This window comes from Narcine bancroftii, chromosome 1 (genome assembly GCF_036971445.1).
Source record: "Narcine bancroftii isolate sNarBan1 chromosome 1, sNarBan1.hap1, whole genome shotgun sequence".
Taxonomy (NCBI): Eukaryota; Metazoa; Chordata; class Chondrichthyes; order Torpediniformes; family Narcinidae; genus Narcine; species Narcine bancroftii.
This window is the reverse complement of record NC_091469.1, coordinates 10,828,089-10,851,407: the sequence shown is the minus strand read 5'-3', so window position 1 is coordinate 10,851,407 and position 23,319 is coordinate 10,828,089. Positions and strand designations below refer to the sequence as shown.

Genomic DNA, 23,319 nt, shown 5'->3' with positions numbered 1-23,319 from the left:
AAAGGGTAAAACTAGCCCATGAAGTACCTCAAGCAGCAGAATGACTGAAAATTATACTCTCATGAGGTTGTAGGTTGTCCCGATCAACGATACAGTCGGTAATGGCGCGACATTTATCTCCTTGAGAGTTGTCCTTTCGATTTTCAGCCAAGACGGTTTCTTTTGGAGAGGGAACATTGCCGCCTCCGCTGACCAGACTGCAAAACCGAGACATTCCCAAAACAGCATCTACAGTAACCAAAAAAAACCCCGGAGGCTTCTCCAACGCAGACATAGCGGCCAGTGGCCGCACCAAGGACCCTGGTTTTTGACCCGAGAAGTTCGGTTCCGCATCCCTGATACAAGGGCACTTTAAATCTAATGGACCCCACAGAGCTGATTGACTCTCAACCTTCAGTTCAATGTTTTATAGGAATTGTGAATATGAATATATCTATCTTTTACATTTATCCTCTCTTTCTATATCGTGGTAATTTAATTTGTATTATCGTAGTTGGGGTATCCCAGGAACCTGTTTAGTTGCAGGAAATACGAATTTCACTGGATTTGTACAAAAACTCACGATCATTATCGTATTTTAATTTTTGCATGTTCAATGTTTAAGTTTATTTGTCACATTAGCGCGAATATAGCGAGCTGTCTAACAGGCTGTCTCTAACATTCATACAGCCGCGTAAAAAGGACAATTGACAGGGTATAAGAAAGGGCACCAAGCAAAGGCAGAATGAGAGCCCTACTGTGGGGTTCGTTCAGGAGCCCGATGGCTGCATTGAAGAAACTGTTGGGGCACACTTTCACAATCTTAAGCCTTAACTGTGTCTGAGGTGAGATTCTGTAACATGTCGACTGCTTTTTCTTGGACAGTAGGGGACGTAGATGGAGTTCATGGCGGGGAGGGGAGTTTGCGAGATATTCTGAGCTGCATTCACCATCTTCTGTAACTTCCGACTTCGGGTAGAGCAGTTTTCTGTACCACACTGATGATTTTAATGGTGCACCTGTAAAACTTGGAGGTGGACACCCCCATCCTTAGCCTTCTGAAAAAGTCGAGGCATCGGTGCGCTTTCTTGACCGTCATGTCATCGTGTTTGTTCAAGGTCAGGTCAGTGAAGATGATTATTCCAAATAACTTGAAGCTCTACTCTTTCCCTTCTGTGCCGACAGGGACCTGACTTCTTCCCCGTCTTCTGAGATATGATGATGCCCGTTAAGCATGAAGAACCCGTATTAGCTCCTAACATAGACTATCTTCTCATAAAATGTAGCCCCACCATCAAATTCAATATGTTTCTGTCTTGCCCAAGAGGAATATCGTCAGTGGCTGCACGGTGGTCCGAGAAACCACATCGGAAGCACTTTTGTGCATTGAGGGGGTGTTGATTTTTTCAAACCTTGAGGCAGAACGAATAAGCCACAAATGTAAAGCGAATTTAATTCCTCATATAGGAAAAAAAAACTGTCAGATTAAAGACAGAGTTGTGTGTGTTTTAAAGGTACAAGTCAAAATATGATATTTAAGTTGATATTCCATTTGTAAGCAACGTCAAATATTCAGCCTGCAGTGGTTAATCATTTCCAGGAAAGTATATCTGACAGGATAAATGCAATACCTTGTAACCTGCAATCTCGCAGTCCGTGCGATGTCCGCTGCTGGTTCAAGCATGCTCATATTTTAACATCATCGAACGTGAGTGGCAACTTCCTTGAAACAAAAGCATTGCAAATTCTGGCTCACAACAGGATGTCGACGAGCCTCTTTTGGATTTGTATACTTATGAAGGTCACTGAATTTCTGTAAAGGTACCTTTGCAGGGACAGAACTAAAGGGAAATTCTAGCGAACCAGAGAGAGGGCTGAGGGTTTGGGTCAAAATCTATAGATCACTGGTTCTCAACCTTTTTCTTTCCACTCACATACCACTTTAAGTAATCCCTCTGCCATCAGTTCTCTGTGATTGCTGAAGGTGGGATGTGAGTGGGAAGGGGAAGGTTGAGAATCACTGTCCTGGACCCGATTGTTACTGAAATATTTGGCTTGATAAAAATGGTCATTGGCCCATTTCTTTCGGAGTCATGAAACCGTGCACATAACGAGTTCATGAGGTACGATTAAAACAGTGGTTTTCAACCTTTTTTCTTTTCACCCACCGACCACCTTAAGCAATCCCTGACGAATCACAGATCACCCATGGCATAGGGAATACTTAAAGTGGTCGGTGAGTGGAAAGAAAAAGGTTGAGAACCACTGTTTGAGATATGTGGAATTCGGATCCGTGCTGTTAAGGTGAACGATTTAGTTCGTTGATTATTTTACTCCCGACTCACACAATTGGACCGTCTGCTCGCCTTCTTTAAGAAAACACATTCCGTTGCTTCACCATCACGTGGACTAATCAAAGTAAAACGTAACCAGCTCGGCAGGTCGTCTGCAATAATTCTCTCTCTCTCTCCTCTCTCTCTCTCTCCTCTCTCTCTCTCTTCTCTCTCTCTCTCTGTCCCAATGGAGCGGCGCGTTGAGCTCCTGCATCGACGTTAAATGCTGCTAGCTTACGTTTCCAGGGGGGGGTGGGGGGGGGGGGGGGGGACTGTGAACATCAAGATAAAACAAACGCGGTAACTTTTGCTGAAATCGTCGCGGAGCGTGGGAATGTTTTACTGGTATCAGTGGAGATAATCAGTCACTCCGGGAGTTCCCCAATTGCTGACCTTGTGACTGAATGCCCATCTCTTACTGTATTTGCTTCAGAACCTATTTAATTTCCCAGTTACGCCATCAATCCACAATTACCCCTTTTAAATAAAGACACGAATTTCACAAAGAGTCAATATTTCTTTGGAAGTTCAGTCCAAGTGATGGTATCACCTCGTCTCCAATCACACCACGGACCCTGTGATTTTTGTGGCATCTTTTACTCGATTTCTTTTAACAACAACGTTTAGGGTTCTCCATAACTTGATAAAGCCATTCGAGGGATTCGGTTTTTTGTCTCAGCCTTTGACTCACAGGATATTTCTGTCGATTACTCGGCAGGTTGGGTTTGCTGGAATAGGAGACCCCGGGATCTGCCCCGCACAATCCCACAAACATCCTCGTGAGCAAACTGTCTTTCCCTGCATTAGATGAGGATTAATTATTGGAAGGCAACTTGCAAATAAGTACAAGGAATCTGTTGCGAAGGCAAATTGTTCATTAGTTTTACCTCTCAAGAGATTACACCTGACCTCAAGAGATTACACCTGACCGCGCTGCAGATTCGCCTAAGATTTGGTTGAGTCTGCAGCTCATAACCTTCTGAGGCAGAGGTGGAAATCAGGAGTTCCAGCTGGGATGGTGAGCCAGGTGTACCCTTTTTATCCCTGCTGTCTACCTTTATCTCCTAAAAACAATGTGTCAGGCTGGGGACGTGGTTCCGATAGCTGGCACATTTATTTTTGGCCCAGGGGCAACAAGGACAAATGACAGAAGACATGTGTTTAGGGCGAGTGAAGGACAGTTTAGGGGAGATGTCAAGAGGAAGGTTTTCACACAGGATGGTGGGTGCCTGTAATGTATTTCTGGGGGTGGGTGGTAGAGACTGACACACTGGAGACAATCGTAAGATTCATGGATGTATGAAAAATAGAGAGACATGGGTAAGGTTTGGAAAATTAAGATTGTTGAGGAGTAGGTTTATGTTGGTCAGCACAATGTACTGTGCTGTAACGTTCTGTGTTTCCGTGTGACCATTCTCCATTAATGAGCCCAGCGATAAGTGTAGACTCCAATGGGTGAGTGTTATGGAAAATTAAGATTGTTGAGGAGTAGGTTTATGTTGGTCAGCACAATGTACTGTGCTGTAACGTTCTGTGTTTCCGTGTGACCATTCTCCATTAATGAGCCCAGCGATAAGTGTAGACTCCAATGGGTGAGTGTTAATGGGGTGTTGATGTGTGTGGGAGTGAGAGGGTATGAAAACTAATGTGACAGGTGCCAAACTGTCACCTCACCACAAATGTAAAGCACTTGGTTTTTCTGCAGCCCACGGTTCCGTGCTCCCTGTAGTATTTCTGCCTTTTCCTTTGCTTCCAACCAAATAACTCAGCCCAAGAGCTCATTTTATATCTATATTTAAAAAAAAAAAGCTTTTGGGCACCTGCTTGTTCAATCAAAAAGCCATATTTAAGTTATAATAAATAGCGAGTAAGCTTCAAATATGTTGAGCCTGCACAGAGATTGACATTGTTAGCCAAGGTTGTGCTGTCCATTGGCCAGAAAGAAGAGACATGGAGGGGCAGGTAGTGTTGAGGAAACAGGGAGAATGCAGGGGGACTTGAACATATTGGGAGAATGGGCAAAGAAGTGGCAGATAGAATACAGTACAGGGAAGTGTATGGTCATGGACGTTGGTAGAAGGAATAAAGGTGTAGACTAATTTCTAAATGGGCAGTTAATTCGGAAAGTGTAGGGCCAAAGGGTCTTGGGATTCCCTGAAGGTTAACTTGCTGGCTGCGAGAGTAGAAAGGAAGACAAATACAATGATACCATTCATTTAGAGAGGACTGAATATTAAAGGGAAGGGTGCAATGGTGATGCTTTATAAGGTATCGGTCAAATCACATTTGGAATATTGGAAGCAGTTTTGGGCTCCATATCAAAGGAAAGATATGCTGGCATTGGAGAGGGTCCAGAGGAGCATTTAAAATATGATTCCAGGGATGAGAGGATAAACATAAGAGGTGTGCTTAATAACTCTGGGCCTGTACTTGGTGGAGTTTAGAAAGATGAGGGTGGGGGAGAAAATCTTGTCTTTAATATTGAAAGAGCTGGATAGAGTGGTCATGGAGAAGATGTTTCCATTAGTGGGAAGTCTTGGACTAGAGGGCACAGCCTCAGAATACAAGGATGTCCTGTTAGAACATGATGAGAAATTTCTTCAGCCAGAGGGTGGTGAATCTATGGAATTTGTTACCTCAGATGGCTGTGGAGGCCATTGGGTAGATTTTTAGATTTATAGGTCCTTAATTATAAGGGTGCTGAGGAAGGCAGGAGAATGGGGTTGGAAGGAAATATACATCAGTCATCATTTAAATGATGGAGAGACTTGATAGACCAAATAAACTAGTTATGTTGCTAAGTTTTTTAGTCTTGTGTTGAATCAGGAAGACTTTGGGGATGTGAACATTTGTCTGAACAGAATCATTGTTCAATCTGAAAGGAATCCAGGCTTGGCCTCTGGACTTTCACACTCGAGGACACTGGGTCCTGCTTTCCCTTTCACACTGAGGCATGGGGTCCTGCACTCTCTTTCACAGCGGGGACCCTGGCGTCTACGCTCTCTTTCACAGCGAGGACCCTGGCGTCTGCGCTCTCTTTCACAGCGGGGACCCTGGCGTCTGCGCTCTCTTTCACAGCGGGGACCCTGGCGTCTGCGCTCTCTTTCACAGCGGGGACCCTGGCGTCTGCGCTCTCTTTCACAGCGGGGACCCTGGCGTCTGCGCTCTCTTTCACAGCGGGGACCCTGGCGTCTGCGCTCCCTTTCACAGTGGGATCCTCGTTCTCAATTTAATTTTAAATTGATCAAGTTTACTGAATACCTTTATTCCACTGTGTAATGTCCAAAAAAAAGGTGAATTTAAACCTGTGTTAGGGCTTCAAGTTGAATAACATCCAAAAGATTGAAAAGTCTGTTGATTCAGCTCCACCAAGCTCCTGCACGCAGACGACTGTTGGAGCTTCACTGTCATTGTCTGTTAAAGATTTTGGGATGTTGTGAAATGATGGAATGGGCTTTGTTTATGGAATTCTTTCTGCAGGCCTCTGGAAAGGTTACAATAAGCCTTCAGAGCCGATTTTGCTCCCTGCATACTTGGAAGAAAAAAAAAAGCAATTACTGGGAGTGATTGAGAACAATTAATTATTGAGTAAAATATCTGCTGAATATTACTATCCTGCATTAAAGAATTAATTTATATGGACTAATAGTACTTTGGCAATGACATACATCATTGAGTGTTACAAAGCATTAGTGAATGCAACCGAAACTGCCCTTAGGTTTAGTTTTTATTGAACTTTTCATGGTCCTTTATTGTTCTAAAATATTTATTATTTAGAACCACTGGTTTGGCCTTTCAGGTGACAGATGAAGAGTCCGATGAAATTATCTTTGCTCTATTTACAACTTGCTTCAGCCTTGGAGAATTATTATATCCTTATGATACTAAAATGTCTGTGTATAAAGGGGATACCATTCAGTATTATTTGAAATATAAGGAAAATCACACAACTTGTAATGGGACATTTCCAAATCCTGGAATCTGTGTTGAACGACAATAAAATTTGCCATTACTGATCTGTAATACGGACAACCACTGATATCAGGACATGCATGGCGAGCTGGTGATTTGACAGGACTAGACAATTTTTGTTTTCATTATCACTGCATAAACTGTTGAAAATATTAAGCCTCATTTAATCAGGAGTTTACGAGTTGTTAATAGTTTTAAATATTTTCCTTATTACTTTTGAACTGTCAATGTGAATTTTGTATGTAAGGAAAGCTATAATTTAAGAATTATATTTACAAATTGGATGGTTTTAAAAGAATTAAAATATTTCTTTTATAGTTTGTTATTTTAACCTCAAGTATATGTCCCAATCTTCACCTTTACAAACATTTTTAAAGTGTTTTCAAGTCAGATTTTGTCATGTTAATGACAGTGAAATTTCAGTTTCATTGCATATCAAAAACTGACAGCAATCTCCAAAGAATTCATAAGTTCAATTAAATAAACTTTCAAAGTTCACTGTGTGATGTCCTTGTTTTCCATGGAATGAGCATTTCTGTAATCCTTATACAGGGTAATCATATGAAAACAGAACAAAAATTCCAGGCTTTTATAAACTTATTGTTGATACTTTGAAAACATCATGTATCATTGCATAAGATTTTTATGGCATAGTAATCCATAATTAATCATAATTCTGTCATGCCTTGTCATTTTCTGAGATGCATTCAATACAATATAATCAAAGCTTAAGTACTGGTTACAGTTAAACAAATATGTCTGCAGATGCTGAGGTTGAATGCGATACACAAGTATGCTGAAGAGACTCAATAGGTCACACAGCATCTATAAGAAGTAAAAGGTAACCAATGTTTTGGGCCTGAGCACCTTTGTCAAGGGATGAGCAAATAACAGGCAGGTGCCTGAATAAAAACGAAGTGGGGGGGAGGGGGCAGGGAGGAGAGGGGCAGAGGGAAAAACACAGGTTAAGATCATTTTTTAATCTCTTTCTCTCTCTCCTTTTTTCCAGCTCCACAATCCCATTCCTCTCCTCTCAGAGCTCCCCTCCCCTTCTCTTCAGCTTTATCCTCTTCCACCCATCCACTGTATCCACTTGTGACCTCACACCTGTTAGCCTGTGTTCCTCCCCCACCCCTATCTCCCTCTCCTTATCTCCTCCCCTCCCCCACCTTTTTTACCAAGAACCTGCCTATTTTTTTTGCCAAAAAGGCCAAAACCTTTGCTTCTGATGGATGCTGCGTGTCCTGCTGTGTTTCTCTAGCGTATTTGTGTAGTGTACTGGTTACAGTTCTGGCCACCACTTTACAGTGTGGAGGATGGTGCAGGTTAGTCAGGACTGAAATGGAAATAGCCAAGAGGAAATGTTGCGATTGCTTTCTTTGAGTATGCATTGAGGTGGATAAAATTATAAGGAGTTAGGATAGATAAAATAAGAAGAGCAGCATTGTTAGTGTAATGGTTAGCATAACACCATTACAGCACTAGTGACCTGGGTTCGAATCCATTGCTGTATGTAAGGAGTTTGTGCATTCTCCATCTGTCTGGGTTTCCTCCAGGTGTTCAGGTTTCCTCGCACCTTTCAAAATGTAGGGGGTTGTGGGTTAATTGGAGTATTTGGGAGGTGGGGGGGGGAATGAGCTTGTTGGTTGGATGGGCCTGTCACTGTGCCGTATGTCTAAATCAGTAGTTTTCAAACTTTTTCTTTTCACTCACATACCACCTTAAGTAATCCCTATGCCATAGGTGCTCTGTGATTAGAAAGGGATTGCTTAAGGTGGTATGTGAGTAGGGGGAAAAAAGGTTGAGAGCCACTGCTCTAGATCCAATTGTTACTGAAATATTTTACTTGAGAAAAATTGTCATTGGCCCATTTCCTTTGGAGTTATGAAACCGTGCACATAACGAGCCAATAAGGTACGATGAAAGCAGTGATTTTCAAACTTTCCACCCGCGTGCCACCTTAAGCAATCCCTTACTAATCACAGAGCACCCACCGATGGCATAGGTAGTATGTGAGTGGAAAGATGTTTGAAAGCCACTGGTCCAAATTAAAATAAAAAAAAAAATGTTTTTCCCTTCCTGGTTTATAGTGATTAATAATTCTCCATTGTGACTGGTTGCCCAGTCTGCTTGAGGACATCATTTTATTGTTCACATCAGTTTGCTTAATGCCTGAGAACTTGTGGAACAAACAGTTTTTTTAAAAAAAGGGGAAATCCTTGGCAAAAATATTATGAAACTTTGTTTGCAGTTTTTTTCCCCCCCAAGGTCAGCAGCAGTCCCTGAATCACTGGCCACGAATTTCAGGCACGACCTTCATAAAATTTTGCACCAAGAAAACCCCATGTGTGGGTTATAACCTCCTGAGGGTGATCTGCCAGCATGTTGGTTAAGGAGCCTGAAATAATTCAGCCCCATTTCAAGAGCAGAGCTGAGTGAAAAATAAAAATCATGTACATTCTATTTCTGGTAAACGCTGAGCTGGGTTTCTAAAATATGTGACTCATTCCTTCTCGGCAACAGGTATAAAACATGGATTTGAATTTAGTCCATTTAAATGGACTTTTATGATTTCAGTCTCAGTTAATGTTTACACTATTAAGTATAAAACTCCATGACTAAATTCTCAGATCTAACTAGAGGTTAAATTATTTGTTTTCAACTTGTTTTCATTTTGGAATTTGAAATAACAATTTAAGAAAACAATTTAATGATTGGTTGGGTTATGTGGTGATGTTGGATTTTTGCATTGAAGTGCATTATTGACATTTACAGTAAGATCCAGATGAAATGTTTCATTTGATTAAGCTAATTATAACTATATATTTTGAGTCCAAAATTGCAAGCTTTTTGCAAGCAAGAATACTGTTTATCTTAGAGGGAGTTAGCTCCAATATGTTATTTCTCAGTATATTTCTGGCTCTCAGATGGCCTCTAGTAATTATGTTCTAAATGACAATGCAAACAGAGACTAGTGTGTAATGTAACTTAAATGTGCTGTTTATCCTGTCACTGAACTTGATCCCCATGGCTGTGGGAGCACGGACAGTTAGTGAATCTGAAGGGACTCTCCTTTGCTTCTCTCTCTTACTGCACCGGATGCATGGCAATATTAATGATAATTCTTTGTCTGTCTTATGGCAGGTAAAAGTTCAATTATATCATATGTTACATCTTTGATGTGTATTATTACATGACGATAAAATAACCGTGAATCTTGATGTATTGCGGTTAGTTATTTTGCATCTTGAAGAAAGTACACAACGTGTGTCGAGGTGAATCACAGTCATCACTGCACAACATCGCCCCTGCAGTACATCTTTCTGTTTGATGTTCGATCCCTGTGTGCCTCACATGCAAGCACCATATGAGAGTCGGTATCAGCCCAAAGGACCAGGCACACACAAAGAAAGCAAAGGAGTTCAGAAACTTTGAAACTGCATAGATCTTCTGTTTTATGCAAAGTTTAAAAGCAGCTGAAGTGTTTCTTCCCCCCCCCCCCCCCACAGCCCAACCAACCCCACCTGCAGAAACATCTCTGAGATGCGCATGCACCAGATGCTGCACTCTGTCACAGAAGACTGTGTATATTAAGAAGCGACACAACATTTAGTTTTGTGATGCTGCATTTATTTTCAACCAGGGGAATTGGCTGCTTTTGTGTGATGTTCCAAGGGTGTGAGTTTTTATTTTTTGGGGACACTGCATGTTGTCAAGTGGTGCAATGTCTTTCATACATGATGTATGCTTTTGAGCATGTAGTCCATTGTCAAAAGCTGTGATTACAAATGCACCCCCTTGTATCTGTGAAACATGCAGGCTGTTTTACACAAGTTCAGTGGAAAATTCTTTTCCTAGTCTTTACCTTATCTGAGTTATATACACTTGTCGTTTCACAGGCATTTGGCACAGAACCCACATCACTTACATCAGACTTCAGAGCTACGCAGTGCTTTCTTCATTCTCTCCTGAGTGATAGAATGGATACTGCTGTGGAAGCTAATAAACTAGTTCCGGACAATGTGGCAACACACAGGGGCATTGTTAATATTCTTCTGATGCTCATTAATGATTGAAAAGTGTGAATGTGAAACAATTTGAGGAAGTCACCAAAATGGACAATTAAAATAGATCAAATATTGTGAATCTATAATATGAGAAACAAGACAATTATAATTTTTACTCGGGCATTGCGCTTCTGGATGACCTTGTATGAAAAGGTATGTGACACTGTTAATATTACCATATATTTTGGTGGATAAGACGATACTTGAAGCACCCAAAAAACACCCCTCAAAAAAGGGGTTGTCATATAGGCCAGATACAAAAACAGTAAGTGACCTTAAAATGCCACTTGATTGGTTCCATAACCCACTCACATCCCACCCTATTACAAATTTTTAACAGTCTGGTATATTTAAAAAAATCAAGCTGCTGCTGTAGTTACACAATTTTTATTTTGCTCTAAAATCCATTACTAATCTGGTGTTAAACCAATAAAAGAATTGTAAAATTTAAAAAAAAAACACATCACCCTCATTTAAAATACTTGAAAATCACTAGCTTCATCGACTGAGGCAAAGAACTCAGCAAGTACTTCCGGAGTCTCAATGTTTACACTGTCATCATAGAGTTCCCTGTCAAAATCTGGTGAGACGACTTCAGCTTCGTCGTCAGTGTCCCAGAATAAATCATCCTCCATACCATCCATTGCACTAGAGATATTGCACTTATTGAAAGATTTTTAAATTGGTTAAGACTGAAGCTGGCAACAAACTGAACCATGAATCACTTTGTGGCGGTGCTTCACCCACCTACTGAACACGCGTTTGGGGGTCGTCCTATGCCACCGATATGCGCTAAAACAATGAAATTCAGACGGAAATTGGGGTCTCATCTTATCTGAATGTCACCTTATCCATCAAAATGTGTGTGAATGATATCACTCACTAACAATCATACGGTGAAATGCTTGCGATTGACCGTCAGTCAATGATAGAAGTAAATGAGAAAGCAGAAAGGCCATTATTGACAGCCGCTCAGAGAAGGTTCTAGAATTTAACATATGCAGGTGTCATAAGCAAGAGTCAAAACCTGTGAATAAAAACCAGATGTCGTCCTCTATTGAATGGAAAGTACATAGCAAACAAAAAAAAAACATCTGCTGGAGGAACTCAGTGGGTTGAGCATCATTAGTGGGGGAAAAATAATTTTTGATGTTTTGGGTTGGAACCTTTATTCAAAACTAAACCAAGAAGTTCCTGCAGCAGATTATTTTTTGCTGCAATCTCCTGTCTCTCCAACTTTATACAGAAAACGCCTTCAGTTGAAATAGATACTATAATTAACTCAAAGAATACTCCTCAAATTAAAAAGCCATAGCATGCTGGATATAGGGCAGTCTTCTGGATTGTTTGGTAAAGAAAATCAGTCCATTGAAAGGCCTGAACAGAGCAGCAAGATCTGTAAAGTCAATTTCAAATCATTAATTTTCAGTCTTGAATTAATTATTAGAAACCTGCATATTGTACCACTGACAATTTATAATTTAATTGTTTGTTCAGGTCTCTTTAAAAGCATGACAAAGTTAATTTATGGACATAGCAAACCGTCTAGTGCCTGAAACCTCTATTTTATACATTTCCCCAGTAATCCTCTAAATGAACTGATCCTTGTGGTGAAAGTTTTGCATGGTGTGTCTGATTTATTTAGAATATCATTTAAAGTTTTTACACTGACTGGTAGTGCCGAGAAATTCCTGTCTTTGTGTACACACATTGATGCCTGTCGCCAACAACAGAATGATGCACAGCTGCTGATGTACTCATAACTGTCTTGTGTGTCCGTGCTTCTTCAAGCCTCTGAGATGGTGTGCGATACTACAAAGCACTCAGAACACATTTATTCATACTTGCAGTAACTTGCACATTTGATATATAACTATTAAAAGATAAATCAGCTTGGTCTTTTTCTCTTGTTAATTTGTGTTATTAATTAAAAGGAATAAGTTTGGCAACACTGGTTTCTGAGAAATAAATAGCACATTTGCAGAAAATAAATAAATACAGTAGCAATATCGAGCTCTGATTTAAAAAAAATGTCAAACTGAATGTAATTAAAAGTAAACAGACTGAGATGCTGCATTTTGGAGTACTGTTATAATAGTCTAACTTAAATGGCTAAGAATACAGAACAGCAGATCCTGTCCTTCAAATGGATCTGTTTATCTGCACCTTGATTCTACTGATCTCCATGCTCTTGGTAGCAATAAGAAAACTCCATTCATATCAGTATAATAGGCGATTATTATGCTCAGACATTTGGGGAAGGACGTTCAAGATTTTGCATGATTATTTAGCTCTTCTCTTTTTATAAAAAAAAAAAAAAAAATGCGTTGTTAACCAAAATGCTGTAAGTTGGTGTTTGATTAAATATTCTAAAAGTAAATTCGTAAGCCTGGGTCAGAGGGATGCATCTTCTTTCAGATGAATGTTAGCTTTTTTATTTCTGGCTGTCCTAAGTTATTTGCAGTTGAATTTGTTTGTGGTGTGGATTAATGCAAACTTGGCTGATTGTTTTTTTTTAAAAACTTGCTTTTACAGTTAATTTACTGGACTCCAGAGCTGTAATGGGAGACTTAGGTTGGATAGCCTATCCAAAGAATGGGGTAAGTCTTTCATCACCTTCTTTGCTACAAGCTGCAATAGCAGCCCATGCATTAAGGGTACATTTCAAGGTCTGAAATTCCCTGGAGGCATTCTTTGCCAAGATTAAAACAAAATGGATTTGTTCTGTGAAATAATTGTCAGCTAGTGCATATGTACAAAAGACCAAATTCAATTCAGCAAAGATTCAGCTTTAACCCTTTTGCTGCATCTCCAAGATGGTACGAAAATACAGAAGGCACACATGAAACCTTATTGTGCTCAATAGGATGGCTGCCTAAATGGCATTGATCTCCTCAAGCCATACTTGTACTCACTAATCCACATTGGCTCTCAGACTACCATCACCTTCGTTTTATAATTCACATCCTTAATACATAAGAAACTGGAGCAGGCCATGTGGCTCATCAAGCCTGCTCTGCCATTCAATAGGGTTGACCTACTGTGGATTCAGCTCCCCTTACCCACCTGCTCCCCATAACCTTAATTCCCATATTCTTCAAAAATGTCTTAAATACATTAAATGAGGCAGCCTCTACTGGGAAAAGCAATTTGTCCTCGTCTCCACCCTATTTCTACTCCCTCTAACATTGAAGCTATGTCTCCCGGTTCTCACCTCACCTGCCAGTGGAAACAACCTTCCTGTTTCTATCTTATCTATCCCTTTTGTAATTCTTCTGAATTCCAGTGAGCATAGTCCCAGACAACTTAATTTCTCCTCATCGGCTAAACAGCTAATCTGCATCAGCTCCTGATCTCCAGATCAACAGGTGAACTTTCTCTGCATGCCTGTGAGGCCAGTTTACTCTCTCTTAAGTAAATAGACCTGAACTGCCCACTACCACGTTTCACTTTCCCATTGTCCCTTCTGTGTGACCTCTTCCAGCCTCCAGGGTTTGTCTGCATTTGCCCATTTGCTCATCCCCACTTCATTCACCTGGTACGGCTGGTCTTGCCATCCGCTCTCAGAGCACCAACAGCTGAAACTTCCTCCAAACCTCTCTGCTTCCTTGCCTTTTCCTCCTTTTAAACAGTATTTAAACTGATCTTTTTGAGCAAGCATTTGGTCACCTGTTAGCTTATTAATGTTGAAGAAAAGTGCATAAATCCACATTGTATCATGACTTTGCAATAACGTCCATCTAATATTAATTCTGAAGTGATTTTTGCTCCTGTAAAGGTGCTCAGTAAATGTATTTTGTCTTTATTACAAATTCAATTGACAATATTTTAATTTTGAATTATAATATGAATATAAATATAGTCAATAATAATATTATTAACTTGCAATTATTCATGATTCTGGCCTGCTAGTTTTGCGATCAAATCCCTTGAAACTTGCCTCGATTCTGGTTGTGGGAGTTTCATATCGAAATGCTTAATTTCTGACTATTTTGAAAAATTACAGTTGCTATTTAAATAAAATATCATTTACAAGTAATAATAATATTTAAAATGTAAGGAGCCATGATTAGCAACGACAGGGACTTTCTAATACTGAGCTAGAAGTAAAATTGAATTTGTAGAAAATTGTTGGCCATGGTCAGGAGAAGTTTCTTCATTGTTGTGAATATAAACTGTTTCCCATTCAATCCAAATGTGAACGGGAAATTTTCTAGAATTGTGAATGAGCTATGATAAAAGTTTTATCAATTGGCAAACTCACTGGTTTTAATTCTAGAATGCTTCCCTCCAATAATGATTCCATCATTCCCACACTTTATAAATATTCATTAGCATGCCACAATATTTATTTTGTTTCTGCAAAAACATTTCAGATATTTCTCAAGTATTACTGATAAGATTTTACAGATGAGTAGAAATTCTTCCTGGCCCACAGGAAATAGAATCTCAGGGTTGTTTGTGATGTCGTATATGTGCTGTGATAATCAATTTGAACTTGAACTTTGAGGTATTGGAACTTCAATTTTCATTTTTCTTTCCTTGAGAAATCTTCAGTGCAATAAGCTGCTCAGTCTGCAGATGAGATTCCTGCTCTGTTTCACATGTTCTCTGTAGCTTATGACAGCAAGGAATTAACACTGAGGAAAGGAGACTCAAGAGCTGTTGGGCTTGAGGATTAAGCTTATTTTTTTTTTTAATAAATCTTTTATTTTTCACACCATAAATCACAATAGCCATGATGTACACTTTTTCTTTTTCACACATTTTTACAAGGTAGAAGGCCCTTCTGGCCCTTGAAACCCATTTTGCCCAATGACACCTAATTAACCTACCACCCCAAGCCCATCCATTTTTAGGGGTGTGGGACAAAACCAGAGCACCCAGAGGAAACCCACATAGGTAACGGGGAGAACGAATGAACTTACAGTCAGCAATGGATTCTTTTGAAGTCAGACTTTGCTTCAGTAGGAACCAATCTGGACCAATTGTGTGCAACATAAAAATTGTGTTTGCAGTTTGAAAGATGGCATATAACTTTCAATTTATAAACTAAAAGACAACGCTGTTTATAGTTTGGTAGAGATCTTGTTTCCAATGTTGCTGGGAGTCAGTAATGGATGGTTTCCAATCACGATAAGGTCAACATTATTCTCATGGGCAGTTCTTGGGTTTTTCAAACTTGCACTGTCTTGCCACTTAGGATAAATGCATGGCTTAAAACAATAGCTGTCTTGCTTGGTACATGCTTCTCAAATATACTCGAATAGAATATGTTGGAATAGAATATGTATTTCTGATAACCACCAGTTTTTTTAACTAAATTTAATACTGAATGTCATGCAATTCAGTAAAATACATGAGAAAACATATTTTCAACCTCTTTGATACTCCAATGCAAGGAGAATTTAAGATGACCAGTGAGGAAACTTCAACCTGTTGGTCAGGAGAATATACACAAGTTCCATACAGACAGGAGTTATCACTGTTTATTAATAGTCAACCACTAAATTTTACTTTTTAAAACTAAAACAATCATGTATGTGGATGGCGAAGTGATGTGGCCTGTTTTAGTATTCTCAGACCAATGCAGTATTGGATTGGCCATACAAGGTCAAACCATGGTCAAGCCTTGCCTACATTTGATTGCAAGGTATCAGTATTTGCTAGAACGTTGCAGAACAGCACAAGCTCTTTGGCCCTCGATGCTGTGCTGACCCATGTATTGCTTTTCCTAAAAAAAATATTAAACCCACCCTACCCTGTAACCCTCTATTTTTATGCCATCTATGTGCCTGTCTAAAAGTCTCTTAAATGCCCCTAATTTTTCACCCTCTAGCACCTTCTAGGCATTCCAGGCACTCACAACTCTCTGTGTTTATATAAAAAAAACTTACCACTGATGTCTCCCCTAAACTTTTCTCCCTTCACTTTGTACTTGTGTCCTCTGGTATTTGCTATTCCTGCCCTGGGAAACCAGTGCTGGCTGTCCACCCTAACTATGCCTCTCATAATCTTGTAAACCTCTATCAAGTCTCCTTTCATCCTTCTGCGATCCAAAGAGAAATGTTCCAGCTCTGCTAACCTAGCCTCATAAGACTTATTTTCCAATCCAGGCAATTTCCTGGTAAATTTCTTCAGCACCCTCTCCATAGCTTCTTATAATGAGGTGACTAGAACTGAACACAATACTAAGTGTGATCTTACCAGAGATTTGTAGAGTTGCAACATGACCTCTCTACTCCTGAACACAATCCCCCTATTTATGAAGCTCAGCATCCCATAGGCCTTACTAACTAACCTATCAACCTTTACTGTGACCTTGAGGGATGTATGGATTTGAACCCCAGGGACCCTCTGTTCATCCACACTCTTAAGTAACTGACTCTGTACTCAGATTTTGGTTTGTCCTTCCAAAATGCATCACCTGACACTTATCCGGATTGAACTCCATCTGCCACTTTTCTGCCCATCTTTGCTTCCAGTCTATTCCTCTAATATCTTAGACAACTCTTCCAAACTTTGTATCATCCACAAACTTGCTTACCCAACCTTCTGCCTCTTCATCCAGGTTATTTATAAAAATTACAAAGAGCAGAGCAGGGGTCCCAGAACAGATCCTTGTGGCACTCCACTAGTTACCAACCTCCAGGCAGAATACTTTCCTTCCACTACTATTCTCTGCTTTATTCCTACAAGCCAATTATTTTATCCACACAGACAAGGTTCCACTGATCCCATGTCTCATGACCTTTTGGGTGAGTCTCTCATGGGAGACCTTGTCAAATGCCTTACTAAAATCCATGTAGACCAACATCTACCATCCTACCCCCATCAATTTCTTTTGTAACTCCTCAAAAATCTGAATTAAGATCATGCTGATTATCCTTGAGTAGACTGTACTTCTCTAAATGCTCATAGATCCTATCCTTAAGAATCCTCTCCAGTGGTTTGCACACCACTGACACAAGACTCACCTGTCTATAATTCCCAGGGTTCTCTTTATTACCTTTTTTAAACAAGGTGATTACATTTGCCATTCTCCAATTCTCTGGCACCTCCCCTGCGCCCAAAGAGGATTCAAAAATCATAGCTACTGCCCCAGCTATCTCTTCTCTCACTTCCCACAGCAACCTGAGGTATATAGAATCTGGCCTCAGGGACTTTTCAATCTTAATGTTTTTAAGAAGATCCAACTCTTCCTCTTACTTAATCTCTACGTTGTCCAGCACACAGGTCTGCTCTATTTCAACCTCACCCTGATCAAGGGCCTTTTCTCTGTGAATACGGAAGCGAAGTATTCATTTTGGACCTCCTCCGCCTCCAGGCATATGTTGCCTCCTTTATCCTTTAGTGGCCCCACCTTCATTCTCATCATTCTTCTGTCCTTCACATAGATATAGAACGCCTTGGGGTTTTCCTTAATCTTATATGCCAAGGCCTTCTCATGCCCCCTTTGAGCTTTCCTAAGTCCTTTCTTAAGCTCCTTCCTGGCTAGTTCTCATGAGCCCTTCCTGTTTCCTGCTTCCTATATCTAATATATGCTTCCTTCTTTCTCTCGACTAGTTGCCTCATCTGTTTCATCAGCCACAATTCTCTTTTCCTACCATATTTTCCTTGTCCCAGTGGAACAACACTTATCTGAACCCTGCACAAGTGGCCCCTAAACTTCCTCCAAATTACTTCTGTGCTTTCACCCTTAAATATATATTTGAAATCTACTCTCGCTAGTTCCTGCCTCATCCCTTCATAATTAGCCCTTCCCCAGTTAGGCACTTTCCCATTTTGTCTGTTTTTATTCTTTACGATACCCATGCTGAAGCTAAAGGAGTTAGGGTCACTCTCACCAAAATGCTCCCCCACCGAGAATTCTGCTACCTGACCAGGTTCATTCCCCAGAACTAGATCCAGGACTGTCTCTCCTCTCGTCAGCCGGTCCACCTACTGTGTCAGGAATCCTTTCTGGACACACCTGACAAACTCAGCTCCATCCATCACTCTGGCAGTCAGGAGGAGCCAGTCAATATTAGGGAAGTTGAAGTCACCCATAACTACAACCTTAGTGCCCTGAGGGCTATTTAGGGGCCTATGGACTACTACCAGCACAGTGATATCTCCCTTCCAATTTCTCACTTCCACCCACTCTGACTCAGTGGACACTCCCTCTGCAGTGTTCTTCCTTTCTATAGCCATGGTACAGTCCCTGACCAGTAATGCTATTCCCCCTTTTCTATCTCCCATCCTATTCCTTTTAAAATACCTAAACCCCCGGTACCTGCATCAGCCAATCTTGCACTTCCAGTTTCAGTAATGGCCACAATGTCATAGTTCCACATACTGATCTATGCTCTAAGTTCATCCCCTTTATTCCTAATATTCCTAGTATTGAATTAAACACATTTCTACCCCTGTAACTGAATACATTTGTTTGTCCTCTGCCTGTCCTTCCTCACCAATTCAGAGCACATAGCATCATGCCTTTGTCCTTCTACCCTATTCTCTGGACTCACATTCTGATTCCCACTGACGTGCCAAACTAGTTTAAACCCTCTCCAACAGCTTTAGTAAACCTGTCCGCCAGGATATTGGTCCCTTTCCAGTTCATGTGTAGCCCATCCTTTTTGTTCAGGTCAGACCTTCCCCAGAAGGGGTCCCAATAATCCACAAATCTGAACCTCTTCCCCCTGCTCTAACTCTTCAGTCATGCATTCATCTGTCACAACTTCCTGTTTCTGCCCTCTCTGGCATGTGGCACAGACAGCAATCCTGAGATTACCACCCCTGAGGTCCTACTTTTTAACTTCTTTCGTAACTCTCTATATTCCCTTTTCTGGACCTCATTCCTACTCCTATCTATGTCATTGGTCCCCACGTGGTCCACAACATCCGGCTTCTCACGCTCCCCCTCCAGAATGCTGTTAACTCGATCTGATAACAATTATTGGGAATGGAGTATCCAGGTGATGGAAGCAGCATCAATGTTCCTGTGGTCCTTGAATGAAAGTTTTTTTTTAAAAAGTGCCTGATAATCATCCTGCATTGGACACACTTTGTCACCAGCTGGAAATCCTGAATTTCACTTGAACAAAGGGGATGAAACAAACTTCTCGGGGCTGCCACCCAATTCTTTTTTTTGTAGCTGCGCTGATGTCAGCGTCTACCTGAGGAATGTTGATGGATGGTAGACTTCCACAAATTTTAATTCTAGACAGATGAAAATGATCCCTTGTGCATTATTGTAAAATTTCTAAAATATATAAAATCAGGTTTTATAATTTTGCCCTTGCTAAGATGCTTATGACGTGAATTTGAGCAGCTTTTGTGAAGATTAAAACAATAGCTCATTAATCTGTGAGTTTTTGGGGCATTAAGCAACATGTTCGTGACCATATAATCTGACCGGCTTTCAAATATTTCCTTCTGAATTAGATAGGTTAAAGTTGATCATTCCTGTTACTTGCCTGTGACCATGAGTGACACTCTAATCAGTGTTTATCAACTTGGGAGCTGTCACTGATCTTCCTCAGCATGAATTCCATACACTCCATTCACGTTTGCAATTCCACCTTCCCCTGTTTATTCACGGCAGTCACCTGCAGCTCATTGGGCCTTGTGGTAAAGTCCTCCATGGTTCTTGGCATTCCGCAACCCTGCTTTTCCCTGATTGTACTTTAACGTGGCCTATCTTCATTCTGTGGATCACTTTTGCACTTGTAATGCCGAATGGCTCTATCTTTTCTGTGGATTTTTCACTTCATCCACCATGCAATAGAACATAGAAAATTGCAACACAGTACGGGCCCTTTAGCCCATGATGTTGTGCCAACCTATGTAAAGCTATTCCATATCAATTTAACCTTTCCCAACCTGTAGAACCATAGAGAACAATTCAGTCCTTCAGCCCATGATGTTGTGCCGACCTATGTAAACCTAATACAGCATCAATCAAATTCGACTTCATTCAAGTTTATTATAATCTGATTGTATAAATACAACCTGATCAAACAGCATTTCTCTCCAGACCATGGTGAACATGCAAAAACACACAATACACAATGATCACATAAATAATTGTTCATCAATCTCATAGCCTGCAGGAAGAAGCTTTTTTCCAGCCTGGCAGTTCTGATTTTGATGCTCCTGTACCTCCTTGATGGGAGTGGGTTGAAGATACTATAAGGTGAATTGAAAGGGTTTTCTATAATTCCTTGAGCCCTATTTAAATGACATTCCCAGTAAATGTCAATAGAGGAAAGGGAGGCACCAGTGATCTTCGTTGCCTTTTGGTGATCCCATGTATTCACTTCCAGTCCAATGCTCTGCAGCTACCATACAACACAATGATACAGCCAGACAGGACATTCTCAATTGTAAAAGGTTGTTGAGATGGGGGCCAGTAGCCTAGCCCTCCTCAGCCTCCTTAGGAAGTATAGGTGCTGCTGTCTAATCTACCACTTTCCAAGCTGTAGAACATAGAATAGTACAAAATCTTTGAATCACCTCATCCCTACATTCCTTTCTGATGTCCCCTCCTTGGGAAGATTCCTATTTTGCTTCAAACCATAGGTACTTTTGGAACATGGGCGAATGCCACCAATAAATACCCTTTATAGGAACACAGCGGGAGGCCACTCGGCCTGTCCCACTATTCAATGTGATCACATTGGTCTCAACACTTCCTCTGTGCCAGTTCCCCATAGCTCTCAATACACTGACCTTTCAAGCATTTACCACCACTTTAAATATATCTGCTGATAGCACCTCCACCATTCTCCTGGCCAGAGCATCCTACAGCTATATCACCTTCTGCGGGAAGACACTTCTACGTAATTTGGTTTTAAATGAGTGACTCCTTTTATGTTTAAATGAGTGACTCCTTATATGTTTTGTTTGAGATTCTCCCACTGGTAGAATCATCTCCACATCTACTGTGTCGAACTGTCCAAGGATCTTGCATGTCAGTAAGAGCATACCTTATTCTGCCAAACTCCAAAGAATATCGAACTAAATTGCCCGGCCTCTCTCAATAGGTCAACCCTCTCATCCCAGTAATTAGCCCGCTGCATCTCCTCTGGACTGCCTCTAATGCTACTTGATTATTTCTTCAGCAAGGGAAGAATATTTGTGTATCTGAATCAACTTTGGTTCTCATGAAGGTTAATTGCAGTCACTATGGGTCGAATTCAAATGCACGTTCCGCGGATGAAGGATCACCTTAACTTTGCTACTTCCTGATTGTGTACCAGACACTATTTTGCACTTCCAAGAGGCATTTTGTCACACCGTGAAATGTTTTGCCAAGGAATCCAAAAAGAAGCTTTAATGATACAGAAATGTAAGTCCAGTTTGATCTGAATTTCGATGTTTGACCATCAGAATTTTTAAGGTAGATTTTTTTTTAAATGGCTCACCTATCTCAATTAGACATTTTTACTGTTACCTTAAACCTGTACCCTCAAATATTTATCATTTCTGCCCTGAGAAACCCAATCTGACTCTACTCCCATCTACTCCTCTCAAAATGCCCTAACGTTCTATCAGATCAGCTTCCAGTACTCCAAAAAAGACAATTCATGTTTGCCCAAACTCTCTTTAGAGCTATTACTTTAAAATCCAGGTAACATTCTATTCTGCACCTTTTCCAAAGCCTCCACATCCTTCCTCATCTAAATTTTCCATAACTGCAATATGTTTTGCTGGCATGACACCATGCTTGACCAATGAAAGCACAACCCTATTTACTCGAGTTCTAGTATCAGGGGGCTATGAACCTAACTAGGACCCCTCCCTCTATATATGAAGGTTCTGTCATTTACCGTAGAATTTCCTCTTAAATTTGACCTTCCAATTGGTAACATCTGACACTCGTCTGTATTAAACTCCATCTGTGATTTCTCCACTCAAAATTTCCTATTGGTTTATATTTCGCTGTATTGGTCAACAATCTTCTTCATCCACCAAAATTCCACAAATTTTCATGTCATCTGCAAAATGACACAAATTACCATCAAAATCATTATACATAAGTCGCTTAATGTCCACGATATATTCTGTGAAGTAGGACGTTGTGTGAGGTGGACGTTGTGCGAACACCATATTATATAGCAAAGCTATATGGGATACTATAGATACCTGTATTGACTAAATAGCCAAGATACTGTATATGATCAGAACTATATTTCAGCTAATGTATCTGGCAGTGAGTCTGGTCCTTGCCCTTGGACAGTCCCAGTTCAGCTCATTCCTTCCATTCAGGTATAATTGTGTATAATTGTGCCCCAGGACTTTAAACTCCTTGTTATTGGACATTGATTTTCTTTTCCACATTTACCACCTCACAAAGCTGTCTCTGTTTATGTTCATTTTCCCGTTTGCACATCGTCTTCAGCTAATTGCAGATTTTCTTCAGTACCGCAATTCCCATTACTGTTGCTCTCATCGTCCTTCACCCGCCACCGCCACACTGAACCATATTGTTCAGCAGTCCTGCTTCATCATGCCGACCAGCCATGAACCCTCCCTCTTCCATGTTCCTTTCCAAATACCTTTTGAAGCATAGAGGTGACCTGGATTCTGGTCCTTGTTCCATATACGTCTGCTACATTCCAACCATGAATGTATATGCAGCCGGACATTGCCCGAAAGAATGTTAAAACATTATGTGGCACATGACTGTGTGTAATAAATAGATGTGTGTTTTATCTGGGTGTGACTAACAATGGAGGTCCTAGCAATGATCCCAGTGAAACACCACTAATCAATGACCTCCACTTAGAATAACACCCCTGCAAAACTGTATTCTGTGTTCTATGGCCAAGCCAATTTTATGTTCAACTTATCAACTCACCCTGGGTCTCCAGTGACATGAAGTTCTGGACCAACCTACAAGGGGTGACCTAGTCAAATACTTCACTGAAGAGCATGAAAATAACATTCACTGCACTAACCTCATCAATCATCTCCTCAAA

The 23,319-nt window shown here is 40.6% G+C and overlaps 1 protein-coding gene across 3 annotated transcripts in view; it reads left to right on the top strand.

Annotated features, from left to right (window-relative positions):
- LOC138755087 (ephrin type-A receptor 5-like) overlaps window positions 1-23,319 on the top strand; it is a 306,363-nt gene that overhangs the window by 2,214 nt on the left and 280,830 nt on the right. For 2 of the 3 annotated variants that reach the window (XM_069920357.1, XM_069920376.1), the window contains exon 1: window positions 12,891-12,951. In XM_069920357.1, the coding sequence (XP_069776458.1) occupies window positions 12,913-12,951 (39 nt within the window). In that variant the 5' untranslated portion in view covers window positions 12,891-12,912. Of the gene's footprint in view, window positions 1-12,886; window positions 12,952-23,319 lie in introns of those variants that run through there. The other variant, XM_069920384.1, reaches the window with a different exon arrangement.